Source organism: Elephantulus edwardii, unplaced genomic scaffold (assembly GCF_000299155.1).
Source record: "Elephantulus edwardii isolate Elephantulus edwardi_28Jun2011 unplaced genomic scaffold, EleEdw1.0 scaffold00182, whole genome shotgun sequence".
NCBI lineage: Eukaryota > Metazoa > Chordata > Mammalia > Macroscelidea > Macroscelididae > Elephantulus > Elephantulus edwardii.
The window spans coordinates 6,159,150-6,172,575 of NW_006399932.1; the positions used below are offsets into that span (position 1 = coordinate 6,159,150).

A 13,426-nucleotide genomic window follows, 5' to 3' on the forward strand; every position below is an offset into this window, starting at 1 on the left:
TACTTAATTTCCCTTTGTCGTTGCTATCATCATCAACATCTCATTCTGTCCTCAACCACAGACTATTCCTTATTGTTCCCCAAATGTGCCCTCATGCATCCTTATCTCTGTATGATGTGGCACAGAGAAAAAATGATGGACTTAAGTTAGAATCTTAACCCTGTCTCCTACTGGCTGTCATATGTGATGATGGACATCTTACTTATCCCATTTGAACCCCTATTCCTCAGTTAAAAAGTAGAATCATATGTACCTAATAATTTGGTTGTAAAATTAAAATATATTGAGATGTATAAATAACCCAATGCAATGCAACAGAAATCAACATGTGCTACTTCTTGACAAACCAAATGCAATTCCCCTGCCTCCAAATCTGTCTACCTCAAATTATTGAGCATATAGATTTGAATGATGACAGAGAGACATCATAAATTAGGATAATATGTACCACACATAACACATATACATCTGTGTGGACTTAGCCAAGTAGCCTGGAGCATATCAGATGATGAGGATGATGCAGGATAAGGCAAGGTTCAGATCTGTTCTTTATAGGGTCATAGTCGTCTTGAGGGCACGCAAAAACAACAACAAAGTGCTGTTTACAATGGTGAAAATGGATCAAGATGACATTAGAGAGAAGGGGGGAAGCTACTTTGGCATGAAATGTTCACATGTTAGTCTGAAGAATAGGCAAGAGAACTAAGGTTGATGAGAACCTGAAATATCCTTCAGCTTTGCAAAGCAAAGCAGAAAGATCAAGTTTCGTTGGCTACACACAAGTCAATGAAGATAGACTTTCACTGGAAGTGGGAGAGGCTCCTCGTCCAAGTTCTGACATGACAGTTTATAATCTGTGTTATCAGTGAGTGTATTTTCTCTTTTCCTGGTAGTGTTCAGTGCAGTCAAGAAATAAGTTCTTTTTAAATATTTTGGACTAACAGTAAAGAATCATACATACTCTCTTTTTAACAGGATTAAAGTCAGAAGGCCTTTACAGAGTCTCTGGGTTCACGGAACACATCGAAGATGTCAAAATGGCATTTGACAGAGGTAGGTTCCCACTTCTTTAATGCCACCTGACTAAGACATAACACCGTCTCTTTAGTACCAGGTTTTCTTTATGGTGGAAGAGGAGTTTCACTAGTAGTTGTGAAATCAGAGGAAACGAGTGGTTCAGGAATCTCGCAGTTGGTCCTCTCTAGAGAAGTTGAGTTTGCCTTAAAAGTTCAACTCCCAAACTGGGGAGTGAATTTAGAAGACAACTTGGCAGAACAACCAGCATTGGGAGCCATTTAAGATGACTGCCCAAATACCCAAGATCAGTGTCCATTGCACCAAAGTACCTCCATCTCAGTATCCTAATGGATTCTTCTCCTTTCCTCAAAGCTCTTAATTAGCATCCCTAGCACTGAAGTAGTAAAAGCAAGCAGACATGTAAGAGGTAATGCCTTTTCTTCATGATGATTATGCTAGATTTTCTCTTGGCCATGTTGTTTATGAGGTCAAATATTCTAAAGCAACCTGGAGAACTCATTATAAATACAGATCACCAGGTTCCATCTTGGCCACTCAGTAAGTCTCGATTAGCCCTAGAGGCTGGATTTCTAATAAATAATCCAAATGTTGTAAGGAGAGACAGGTCTTTAGAGAGGGACATCATGCTGGGCAGAGTAGAGGGACAGCGCAGGAGGGGAAGACCCTCTATGAGGTGGATTGATTCAGTGACTGGGGTAATCGGGATGGGTGTGTCAGAGGCAATGAGATTGGCACAGGATAGAGCAGGGTTTAGGGCTGTTGTACATAGGGTTGCTATGAGTCGCAAACGACTTGACGGCACATAACAACAACAACAATCCAAATAAGTCTGAGGTAGCCCTTAGCTCCCTGCATGAAGTCTCAACTTAGTAGCAGTCTTTGGTAACCTAGTCCCATCCACATCTGTCCAGGCTCAAGTTCCTTCCCTTGCTGTGCCTTACATTCAAGCAATACTGATTTTTCTCTTGTCTGTTTCACCTGGTTGCTGCTCATCTCCTCCTTCTGGAATGTGTGCACATGCTCCCGCATGTCCATCTACTAACCCAGCTTCTCTTTCATGAAGCCTTCTGACCTCACCCAGCGGGTCTACAAACTCCTTTTTCTTTTTTCCATCTCCCCGCCCCATGCTTTTCCCATGCCTCCAAAACAATCATCTCCCCATTTGCTTGTAATTTTCTAGTTTCCATGAGCAGCTGTGGAAGGGAGTGTACTCTTTCTCCTTTGATTAACCAGAGCTTAACAGCCCCTGATGAATAGTAGATTCTCTACTATAAACTTTTATTCAGTATCTAAATAATTGGATCTTTATTGTATATATGCTGTGCTTTTAGAGCTTTCTGAATATTGGTAGTGCTATTATATTATCCTCAGAATCCAATTTGCAGAGGCATTAATTCTTACAATTCTATACCTAAAATATGATATTAATGTTCCCTATATGATTGAAACTTTTTTCATTTATATGAAACTACTTTTATTGACTATGTAGATAAATTTTACGTACATAGGTTTTCTAAATGTATAGTATTCTACACCAGAAAAGAAAAGTAATTTTTTTTCAATTCATTTAAACTTTGAAAATCAATATGATTGAAACTTTTTAAATCCAACAAAGTTACAGTCTATGACAGTTAAATTAGACTGATACTAGTGTTCTTTTTAAAAATAATTATCTTGAGGATAGTTATGAAATGTTAAGAAGTGACATTAGATTGTTGTCCTCTGATTAACCTTTGAATCTTTATACACAGAGAATGGGGGCAGTCATGGGCAGTGGTAGCATTTCCTCCTCCTTACAAGATACCTGGTTTTCATTCTTGGCCAGAGCATCTCAAACACTGCAACCACCTGTCTGTCACTGGAGGCTTCTCCATCACTATGATGTTGACTCGTTCTCAGTGGAGCTTGCCTACTAAGGCTGTACCAGAAGAAAGGCCTGCAGGTCTACTTCTAAAATATCAGCCGTTGAAAACCATATGGATCATAGTCTTATTTGCCATCACTTGTGGAGGATGACACAGAAGCAGGCAGCATTTCGTAGTCTTGTGTATGGGGTCACCATAGTCACAGGCCTGCTCTGTAGCAGCTAAGACCAAGCCATGTGAACTGACAATGACTCATAGTGACCCTATGAACAACAGATATGAATCATCCTGAAAATATCATCTCAAGCCCCTTACTGTAGTCTCTGCATCACCCCATCTTGTAAAAGGTCTTCTCTCAACACACATGAGAGAAAGTCAAAGTTTCCCAGGCTAACATCCGAAGGGATAAGAGAGGGGAAAGACTCAGTGTGTCTGAACTGAAGGAAACTCAGTGAGTCTGAACAGGACAATGGAAACTCAAAAATTATTTGTGTGTGTGATATTCAAGTCCAAGTCCAAAGGAGACTGGTAGAGATAAAGGAGCTCTTGACGCTTTGTTTCCAATTGGATTGTCATCCTGTGATTAACCTTTGTATCTGTGATACAAATGACTGTGCTAAATTTTTGTTTAACAAATCATCAGGACCTGGAACCCAAAGTATTATTTTCAAGTCTATCTCACTACCCTCCTTGACTTCACTTTACCCTCAGACACCAAACTTGTTCTCATCCAACTGCTTTGTTTTCTGTGCCTCTGTGTTACTAGCTGCTGAAACAGCTGAGAATTGGAAGGGAGCATTCATTGTTGGGGTTTCTTAATTCTATGTATGCTTTAATTTAGTGAAATCAAGTACTAATTAGGAATTGGATCATTTGATTCTTTTGCAGATGGTGAAAAGGCAGATATATCTGCCAACCTCTACCCAGACATAAACATCATCACTGGAGCCCTAAAACTATACTTTAGAGACTTACCCATTCCTGTCATCACATATGACACCTATTCCAAATTCATAGAAGCAGCAAGTAAGTATTGAGGGCTGAGTTTTTATTTGGACCAAATTCTACATAAAATGCTTTTGACCTCAAGAAAAAGAACACTCAGAGCAGTTGATATTATTGCAAGTGCATGCTTTGCCAAGTGAGGAAACAATAAACAGTTAATAGAAAATCAGGCAGAGTACACCAGCTAAGTTGAACCAGGGCCAAGCCAACTGCACTGTGCTGAAGCTGGGTGCCAGGCAGTCCTGCTGTCTGTGCCATTCCTTATGTGCTGAGAACCACCACAGCTAGTTCTCATATATTGACAATATGACCATATCTATAGCGAAAAAGCAGCTGTTGATCAATGAGAACTATATAGATTAACTTTCATCTGTTAGAACCTCATTCCTAATTAGTGAATGTCACATCCCAAGATTCTCCCATGAATGCTGTTCAAAATTAACAATAGGTTAAGAGTGTACTGTGTCAAGTCCTAAACCAGGAGCCCTCGCCGTTGTCTTCTAGTACAGTTTTCTCATCTACCCAGTCAGCAAATATCACCCCCATTTTACTGAGGAAGAAAGCCCAGGTTAGAGAGCTGAGCTCACAGTCGAGAAAGGGAGCATCTGTGTCATCCTTCACTCACCCCAAGTTTGCTTGTCAGCAGCCAGACATCAGCAGGGATCACCTGGCTCCCAGCTGTCAGGGCAGTGAGAGGACCATGAGGCAGAAGGAGGGGGCTACACACTGGCTAGGAACAACAAGAGCAAGGAAGAATATTTTATAGCATTATCTTACAGTTGGCTAATAATTACTCTACTGGTAATCCTCCATATCTGAACAGCTGATGCTAAGATGCATGATAGAGAAATTGAACTTAGTTTATTATTTAAATATACTACTACTAGGGAGCTCTGGTGGCCTAGTGGCAAGAAGCTGCGCTACAATCCCAAAAGCGTGCTGTTCGAATCCACCAGATGCTCTCCTGGAGAGGGAGGGGCAATCTCCTCCTGTGCCAGTTGGATCCAATCTGATGGTATACAACAAGTGAAAAAAAAAAATAATAATACTTGGAGAAGGGCATCATGCTTGGAAGGGTAGAGGGGAAAGCACAAGAGCGGAAGACCCTAGAGGAGTGGGATTGACACAGTGATTAGGGTAATGGGATCTCAGAGACAGTAAGATTGGCTCAGGATAGGACAGGGTTTGGAAGTCTTATGTCTATGTTGCTAAATAGTCATGATATACCTGATGGGAAGATACTGAGCAGGCAGTGATTAGTGCAAGGAGGACTTCCCAAGGGAGCTGTGGCCTCTTCCCTGATAAGGCCATTCCTTCCAGGGCCTGGTAAACCAAGGCAGGGAAAGATCTAGCAGCTGGGCACTGTCCTTTCCACCAGCAGGCATGAGGGAAGGATTTGAGCAGCAGCCAGAACCTATCAGAGACCCAAAAGGGCAGAAGCACACACAAACTTCCTTACATTGTCCGTGTGCCTGGCATCTACTTTCTAGTATGGGCTGTACACCATGTTACCCATGCCAGCACTTTAGTGAAACGTGACATTCACGCCATCTGAATTGGCTGCCTCATCTGCCAGAGCTTTTGCATTCCATCAGATAGTCAATTATGGAGGGTTGCCAGGAAAATAATTGTCAGACAACTGCAACTTACTGCTGCCAAATGTGGTAGAGTTTAAATTGAGGTTTGTGTTAGTGAAATTTCTAGTTGATCCAGCATTCAGAAGATGGGCAAAACACAGTTTATACGTGTGCCACCAGACAATAAGGTACCAGGCTGCAAATTCCTGGAGGGCATGACCTGTGTCCAGCTCACACCACCATCCCCCACATCATTGGTTCAGTGGCTGTGTGGTTCTGACTCTCAAACTGTCTAGAATGAGGCAAGACACAGGTAAAGTGAATAAATAAAGTACTATTTAGAGTTGAGTAAATTTATTAGAGTTCCGCATCCATTGCAAATAAGCATGCCAAATGTCTTGTTACCTGAAAACCTCAATGTGATGTTATAACTCACTGTTGGTATTTGATGTGTATCAACTTCACAGAAATCCCCAATGCAGATGAGAGGTTGGAAGCAGTCCACGAAGTGCTGATGCTGCTGCCTCCTGCCCACTATGAGACTCTCCGATATCTAATGATCCACCTCAAGAAGTAAGCTGCCTGCTGCCTGCAAACCGTTAAGTCCTCTAAATCAGATAATTCAGTAGGAAGCAAGTTGGAAGTGCTGTACAATCATTAGGTGTTAAGGTTTTTCATTATCAGCTTAATTCATTCTTGTAAAGTCAGAACCAACTCATAGCTGATGCTCCAGCATGTTTTCAGAGGCTATACATCACATGAGAAGAAATTTTTATCCCTTGCAGCAATGGTGGGTTTGAACTACTTTCCTTTCTTTGACTTGGTGCAACTCCTTACTCTCTCAACCACCAGAGCTCCCAAATTTTCTTAATAAGATGTATGAATACTGTTTGTTGGATGCAGGAAGCTAAATCCTTTTTAGCTTGGGATATTCCAATTTCAATTCAGTTAGTCAATTAAAAAACAAAACTAATCTCATTTATACCAACCCTTGGTGTTGTCACAGTAGTTAAGCACATAACTAATTGTCTAGTGACTGGGACTTACAGAATAGCTCTACAGGAACAATGCCTGGTGGTATGCTTCTATAAAGACTGCATCCAAGAAAATCTGAAGGGATAGTTATGGTCACATATGAGGTAACCATGAGTTCAAATCAATTTGACAGTGCCAAACAACGTCTAACAACAATTTCATTTCTTGGACTTAGAGCACAAGCCATTTTTAAAAAAACTATTATACTATGAGTGTGAGACTGGATTTTTAATTGTTCATAAAATTATACCTTTAGACATGACCAATATCCAATGTTATGGTTTGTAAGACAAAGACTCATTGTTAGGAAAACCACTAAAATCTTCAAGCTGAACAGTAGATGCTAATAATTTAGTATTTCTACTGTGGTGACTTAGCTGGCCACCTTGCAAAGTCAGGTTCTAATTTATATGAATCTGTTCCAATTGGTTTTCTCACACTGTCTCAGAGACAGCAGATAATATTAAATCACTTAAAAAAAAACCCTCCAGGATAAAATGACTCAAAAACGTTACCAAAATACAGAACTAGAAAATCTTTCCAGAGGCTTATTAGAGAGTGTAAAAGGAGCAAAGATCATGTGGGGATGGCCACATCTGACCTTTACTGACTTAACAAAGGGGAACTGTCCCCTTCAACAGCATCAGTAATGCAAAATCCATTCCCATGAGGTCAGATAAGTCCCCCCCATATTCCCATAGGTCTTTCTACTCACCTCAACCACCAATCTTACAGCTTTACTAGGTTCAAAATATGATGCAATAGCTCACAGACCACAGAGAACCATATTGGGGAAGTCAAGAGGTTATAATCCAGCTAAGTAGCAGAATACAGACAGGATGTCTTCTAAAATGTGTTTGTAGGCACCTTAGCCTTTAGCCTCATGGCTTTAGGCCAGTGTTACAAAGTTCTCAGTCCTGAAAATTATGGCCTCTCACACCCAATTGTACAACAAACTTAAGCAAAGGTTTTTAGCTCTGGTTTGAGTGGTGTAGCAGTTCTAAGGTCCCATCTCACATCAGGTCTCTGGTTCAGCTATGTCTTCTGCTGTCATATGTGTAGCAGGAAAAAGAATTTCTGAGACCAAAGGACATACTACATTCTCCTGCTGTTGCTGCTGCTGCTTTGTTAGCAGACATCTAATTCTTTGGCTGCTGGATTATAATATTTTTATTTATTTTTATTGTGATTTTAATGAAATTTCACAGCAAAGTTGGATTTTTATTCCTTCATTGTTGCACATTTACCTCCCTACACCCCCGTTCACATTAATATATATTAATAATTAATATATATACATATATATTAGTAAATATATATGTGTGTGCATATATATATTCATTCATTCATGCATAATTGATGCTTGAAAGCAGGAGTGGCATCCACTTCTGTAAATAGCTTGCATCTGGAAACCCTATGAACCTGGAGCAAGGATGAAAGTCACACAAGTGTTGAGGACTTTTGTTCATAGGGTCACTATGAGTCACTTACGACTCAACAGCACTTAACAACAACAGCATTTATATATATTCATTCATTGATGCATAATTGCATAATTTCTTCCCTCCCTTCGCCCCCAGACCGCTTTGTTATGCACCTCTTATTCTGGACTATTGTCATACAAATAATGCCTAATCATATATTCCTTCTTAGCTGTTGTGTCTTTCATCTGTTCTAATGCAGTGTTCATTATTTATCCCCTCTTTTCTTAGTTTGGATTCTCAAATTAATGGCAAGACTAGCCAAGCCCTTTGTGGATTGGTGAGACTAGCCAATTCCCTTCTGGATTGGTAGATAGCCACTCACCTTGTGAATAGGCTAACGTGTCCCAGTCACATATTCCCACCTATCTATGTAGCAAAGTCAAAAAGTGGCTAGGAAAGTCTTATTGAAAGGTAAGCCACCCTATGGCTTTTCTAACCATTAACATCCGTATATGAATAATTAACTTTTCTATAATAACTATATTAGTTAAAGCACCTATATTAGTAAGTAAGCAACGTCATGCTTCATGCTTTAATCTCCCCTGTGTTAGATGGCAAATTTCTGATTTGCCCATCCCTGTCAAACCAATACTCTGAGAAATCATCTGTTCCAATTAGAACTTTTTAGCATCTGCATCCATAAGCAAAGTCCAGTCAAGAGCAAACCATGAAATTGCAGCAATCAACATTAGTTCACAGCATGGAACATATTCTTGGGTACTGGTCAACTCAAGCTGTCCATGGCTAGGTCCATAAGAGTATCAGCTACAAGCACAGGAGTCCACACTTTTTCTTGTGTTCCAGACTAATTCATTCCTTCACAGTCTTAGCCTCCATGTGAGGCCAAGTAAAAAAGATGGGAGTCTTCATGACTCTCTGCTTCTCAAAGCCAGCAACCTTTTTGCATTTATCCATGTATATGTGGATGCCAAGCCAATATTGCTGATGGAACATATCCTAACTCAGCCCTTCTCTTCACTGTTGCATGCCTCTTAATTCCACTCCAGTGGTTCCAGATGATCACCATGAGTGACCATACTCATCAGCTCCCTTTAACTGCGAGTCCTGGAGAGGGGTTCTGATGGATACCAACCTTAACCTGTCTCAGAAGCCAAACTTTGTTCCAGTTTTAAAAAATCAAAGTCCCATTTTCTTTCTTTTTCCAAATGTATATCTTCTCAATCAAAAGTCCAATGAGAGTCTATAAATCCATTTAAATCCAAATCTCATCAGAGTACTGGGTGGGGCTTAATCCTCCCCCAAGCTAAGCCCCATACCCTCTAGTTCTATTGCTTACAACAAGTCTTTCTCCATGGCAGATCTTCCCTTTTTGGGTATCCGTGTGAGCCTTAGACCCAGGGCTGACTTATGCACTTTCAAGATTTACAATACCTGGTATTCACTTATATCATTCTCCTTAACATTAAATATTTTTAAAATCCCTTAATTATTTATGCAATATATCATAACACTAATAGTTGGGGAAAACCCAATATTCATAAAGTTAAATCAACAAAAATTTTAGCCATAAAACTTTCAAGGACTTAATAGTTCCAGCTTCATTCTCCACCCTTATCCCTTTCATGTGCATTATGGCTTCTGACCAAAAATAGTTTAACTTTCCCTCCATTTTAGGCACTGCAAAAGTAGCCATTTTAACTGCACTTCTCAAACCCATAACTACTTACAAAATCCCACTTTTCCATGAATCTGGGGCCATCACATTGAATCCCACTTTTGAGACTAACTGTAAAAAGAGCAAAGGTCATGTGGGGACAGCCATGTCTGTCATTTACCAACTTCACAGATGTGAACTGTCCCCTTCAATAGCATCAGTAAAACAAAACCAATTCCCATGAGATCAGACATGTCACCCACACTCCCATACCTTTTTCTCCTCATCTCAACTCAAATCTTACTGCTTTATTGTTGTTGTTGTTGTTGTTATGTGCCATTGAGTTGCACTGGGTCCAAAATCTAATGTGATAGCTCACAAACCACACAGAACCGTATTGGGGCAGTCAAAGGTTATAATCCAGTATAGAACACAGTCAGGGTGGCTTCTAAAATGTGCCTGCAGGCACCTCAGGCTTGAGCAGTCCCAAGGTCCCAAGTCACATCAGTTCTTTACTTTGACTGTGGATAGCTGCTGCTGCCATAGGTGTAGCTGGTGCATGAATTTCTGGGCCCAAAGACATGTTACATTCTCCTACTTCTGGTACTGCTGCTGCTTTGCTGACAAGGGAGGTCTAATCCTCCTGTTGCTGGATTGCTCAATTTAATGGCAAGACTAGCCAACCTTTATGGCTAGGTTAACACACTCCATTTGCATATTCCTGTCCATCTACATGGCAAAGTTAGACAATAGCCAGGAAAATCATATTGAAAGGTAAACTCCACAGGGAGATACTTGTTAACAAAGAAATGTCCTCTTTCCTATCTTCTTCTTAGCTTTTCATCATGAAAATAATGAAACCTGAGTTGATCTTCCTACGGAACGCAAAATAGCCAACCCAAATTCCTCCAGGAGAATAGATACAAAAGGTGGCCTCAGTGTAAAACCTGAATATGTTTTCCTTAGAGTTTTCTCTTCCTTGAAGAACCTACTCCTTTGTAGATATATTAGGAACACTTTCCAAAACCTGAATTTCAGAAGACAAAAAAGTAAAATATTGAACTTTATTCCTCCAAGATCTTAATTCATCTTTGGAGCTTGAATTTTATTCTTAAAGTCTTTGCATTTTATCAGGATGTTGAAAATGATGACTTTTCAATTTCAACAATAATAACTGCTCCAGACCTCATCCTGTGGGAACTAGAAATAATGCACAACTGCTTTCCCATTTGGTCACAGTCCAGCCACACCCTCTTCCATGATAATGGTCTAGCTATTACTAACCCCATGGTAGCTTAATTCTACCATTAACCCTTCTGTCTTGTCACCAGTTCCACCAAGAGACAGGAAGCCACTCTGAAACACATAGGGTCAGCATAAATTGAAATGACTCAGTGGCAGCTGGTCTTTCCCTCTTTCATGCTGTTTCCTGTCTGTGTGTGCACTGGTAAGCTGGGGAGCCAATGGGTGTTAGCTGTTATGTTTCAGAAGTAATTAGCCAAGCCTTTCTTCTGAGGTACTTCTGGATAGTCTGAACAGCCAGCCGTTAATTTAGTAACCAAGAGATCATCTGTCTGTGTCACCTAGAAATATGTATTCACACATGCTGGCTAATAATCTTCTGCATTATTCAAACCAAAATTATTTAAATGATATTTACATATTGATGCATGAGGTTTTTTTCTTTTCTAATTTTGAAGAGTGAATATAACTTAGATTCTAATATGTTTTGGATTCTAATTTGCAGTAATTCACTTAGTGATTATCTATCCAAAAGAGAGCGAGAAATCATTAGATACTTCCTATTCCTGTAATTCTTATTCATTTTTCTTTTGCCATTTCCTAAGCCTGAGAAGTTGTTAGAGACCAAAGTACATAATAAGTATATAACAAGTCTATATCATGTCTGTGTCTGTGCTTGCCTTGGCAGGGTAACCATGAATGAAAAAGACAATTTCATGAGTGCAGAAAACCTGGGCATTGTGTTTGGGCCCACCCTGATGAGGCCCCCTGAAGACAGCACCCTGACCACTCTCCATGACATGCGGTACCAAAAGCTGATTGTGCAGATTTTAATAGAAAATGAAGATGTTTTGTTTTAATCCATCAGGGAAATGAGCTGGATGGCCCCAGCCCTGACAAAGTTGATAAGGCGAACGGAATAAAAACATCTCTTATGCTTGATTTGTTTTTTCAAGCAAGTGACAGAATTTCTTGTACTGCAGAGGATTGCCAAGTCGGGTACTGTGTCTTATAGACACACACCTCCTCCACTTGAGAGCAGGGGTGAGGGCAAGAAGCCCCTCACCTGGGGCCTTTTGCTGTGCCTCGTATGTATGTCTGTGTTACTGGAAGAGTGATTAATAAATCTTTCTTTAACTTATTAAAAAAAAACAACCCCAATGTAAATCTTTAAAGTTCAGTCTTATCAGTAATAAAAGGGAACTTAATTCTTAGAGGTACTTGATACAGTTATACATTTTCCACTTACAAAAAGAAAAGACAATTCTATGTTAAATGTTAAATGAAACTTATATTGTAAAATGTATTTTTATTTTAGCTGCAAGATTATTTTATTTTAGCAAATAGAACTCAATGCAGTGCATTGATTATTCCCATGTCCCTTGTCCTGCCTTCTTTCTGTGATGTCCTAGAAACGTTTACCACGAATGCAGTATTATCTTGACATACCTCTGTTGTTAGCAGTGCTTTGAAATGAAATTTCACCTGCCACTGGCATACCTGCTTTTGATAAATATTTGCTCTTAAGCATTTTCTCACTGTACAGTTTATGTCTATAGCAATTGTAGGATGTCCTGACATTGCCACATCTTGTCTTTTCAGAAAAATTTTGTGAATTCTCAAAATATGTTTCAGAATTGATCCTAGTCTTCCCAGAGAGAGAGAGAGAGAGTGAGTGTGTGTGTGTGTGTGTGTCCTGGAACTTGCTGAATGTGAGGAATTTAATGTACAATGATTTGGGGGACACTGGATATAACTGGACCTTGTAACAAGTTAGCATCATTCCTCTTGTTTTAAGGCAAGGTTTCTGAATTCATCTGTTAATGGCAAATCAAAATTTGGCTTATTTATAAAAGTGAATCTGCAGAATAATTGTTTTGTTGACATAATTTTAATCATTTTATAACAAGCCCATTTTGAAAGCAAGAATTAAGTCTGGTTCTTATCAAATATTTATTTCTCCTTGATAAAAGCAACTCTGTGGACAATAATTTAATATGATTTTATGACTCTTGTTCCATTCTCTTATCTTAGCATGATCTTTTCAAACCAAAAGTTCTATCTTTTGTAAGATAGTTGAGATATTGAAGGCATCAAAGCTGTAAATTTAAAAAAAAAATTCTTTCAACTGCAATGTCTTTTCCTCTGATTGTTTGAGATGATCGTGTGATTACTGCCCTAGTTTTTTGTTGGAGTGACCAGAAGAGAATTCCTGGGTATGTGGCATGTTGCTGAAAGGAGGCATGCAATTGGCCTGGGCCGTTCAGGGCCATGGGGATGTAGCCTCCATGGTACCCAAGGGTCGAAATGCACCTGCTTGGTTCTTGCTATCACTCTTCCTCCCAACTGTACAGATTTGTTTGCTGTAGCCTATGTACTTCTTGATACTGTCAAAAATTATCTGGAAATGGTTTTATTTTGTGAAGTGAACAATATTTGTAATTTATGATAGTGTAAATGGAAGGAGAAGCATTAAATGTATTAAATTCTTCTGTCTCTCATTTTGGAGTAAGCACACCAAACTGCTGCTGAAGGTCAGGCTGCAAGTGGAGAACATTCAAAACA

At 39.6% G+C, this 13,426-nt stretch overlaps 1 protein-coding gene across 1 annotated transcript in view; it reads left to right on the plus strand.

Moving 5' to 3' along the window:
- CHN2 (chimerin 2) overlaps positions 1–12,347 on the plus strand; it is a 415,952-nt gene extending 403,605 nt beyond the window's left edge. Inside the window, exons 10-13 of the mRNA XM_006896125.1 lie at positions 976–1,053; positions 3,792–3,929; positions 5,953–6,058; positions 11,550–12,347. Of these exons, the coding sequence (XP_006896187.1) occupies positions 976–1,053; positions 3,792–3,929; positions 5,953–6,058; positions 11,550–11,721 (494 nt within the window). The 3' untranslated portion in view covers positions 11,722–12,347. The remainder of the gene's footprint in view (positions 1–975; positions 1,054–3,791; positions 3,930–5,952; positions 6,059–11,549) is intronic.
- Positions 12,348–13,426: the final 1,079 nt, after the last annotated feature.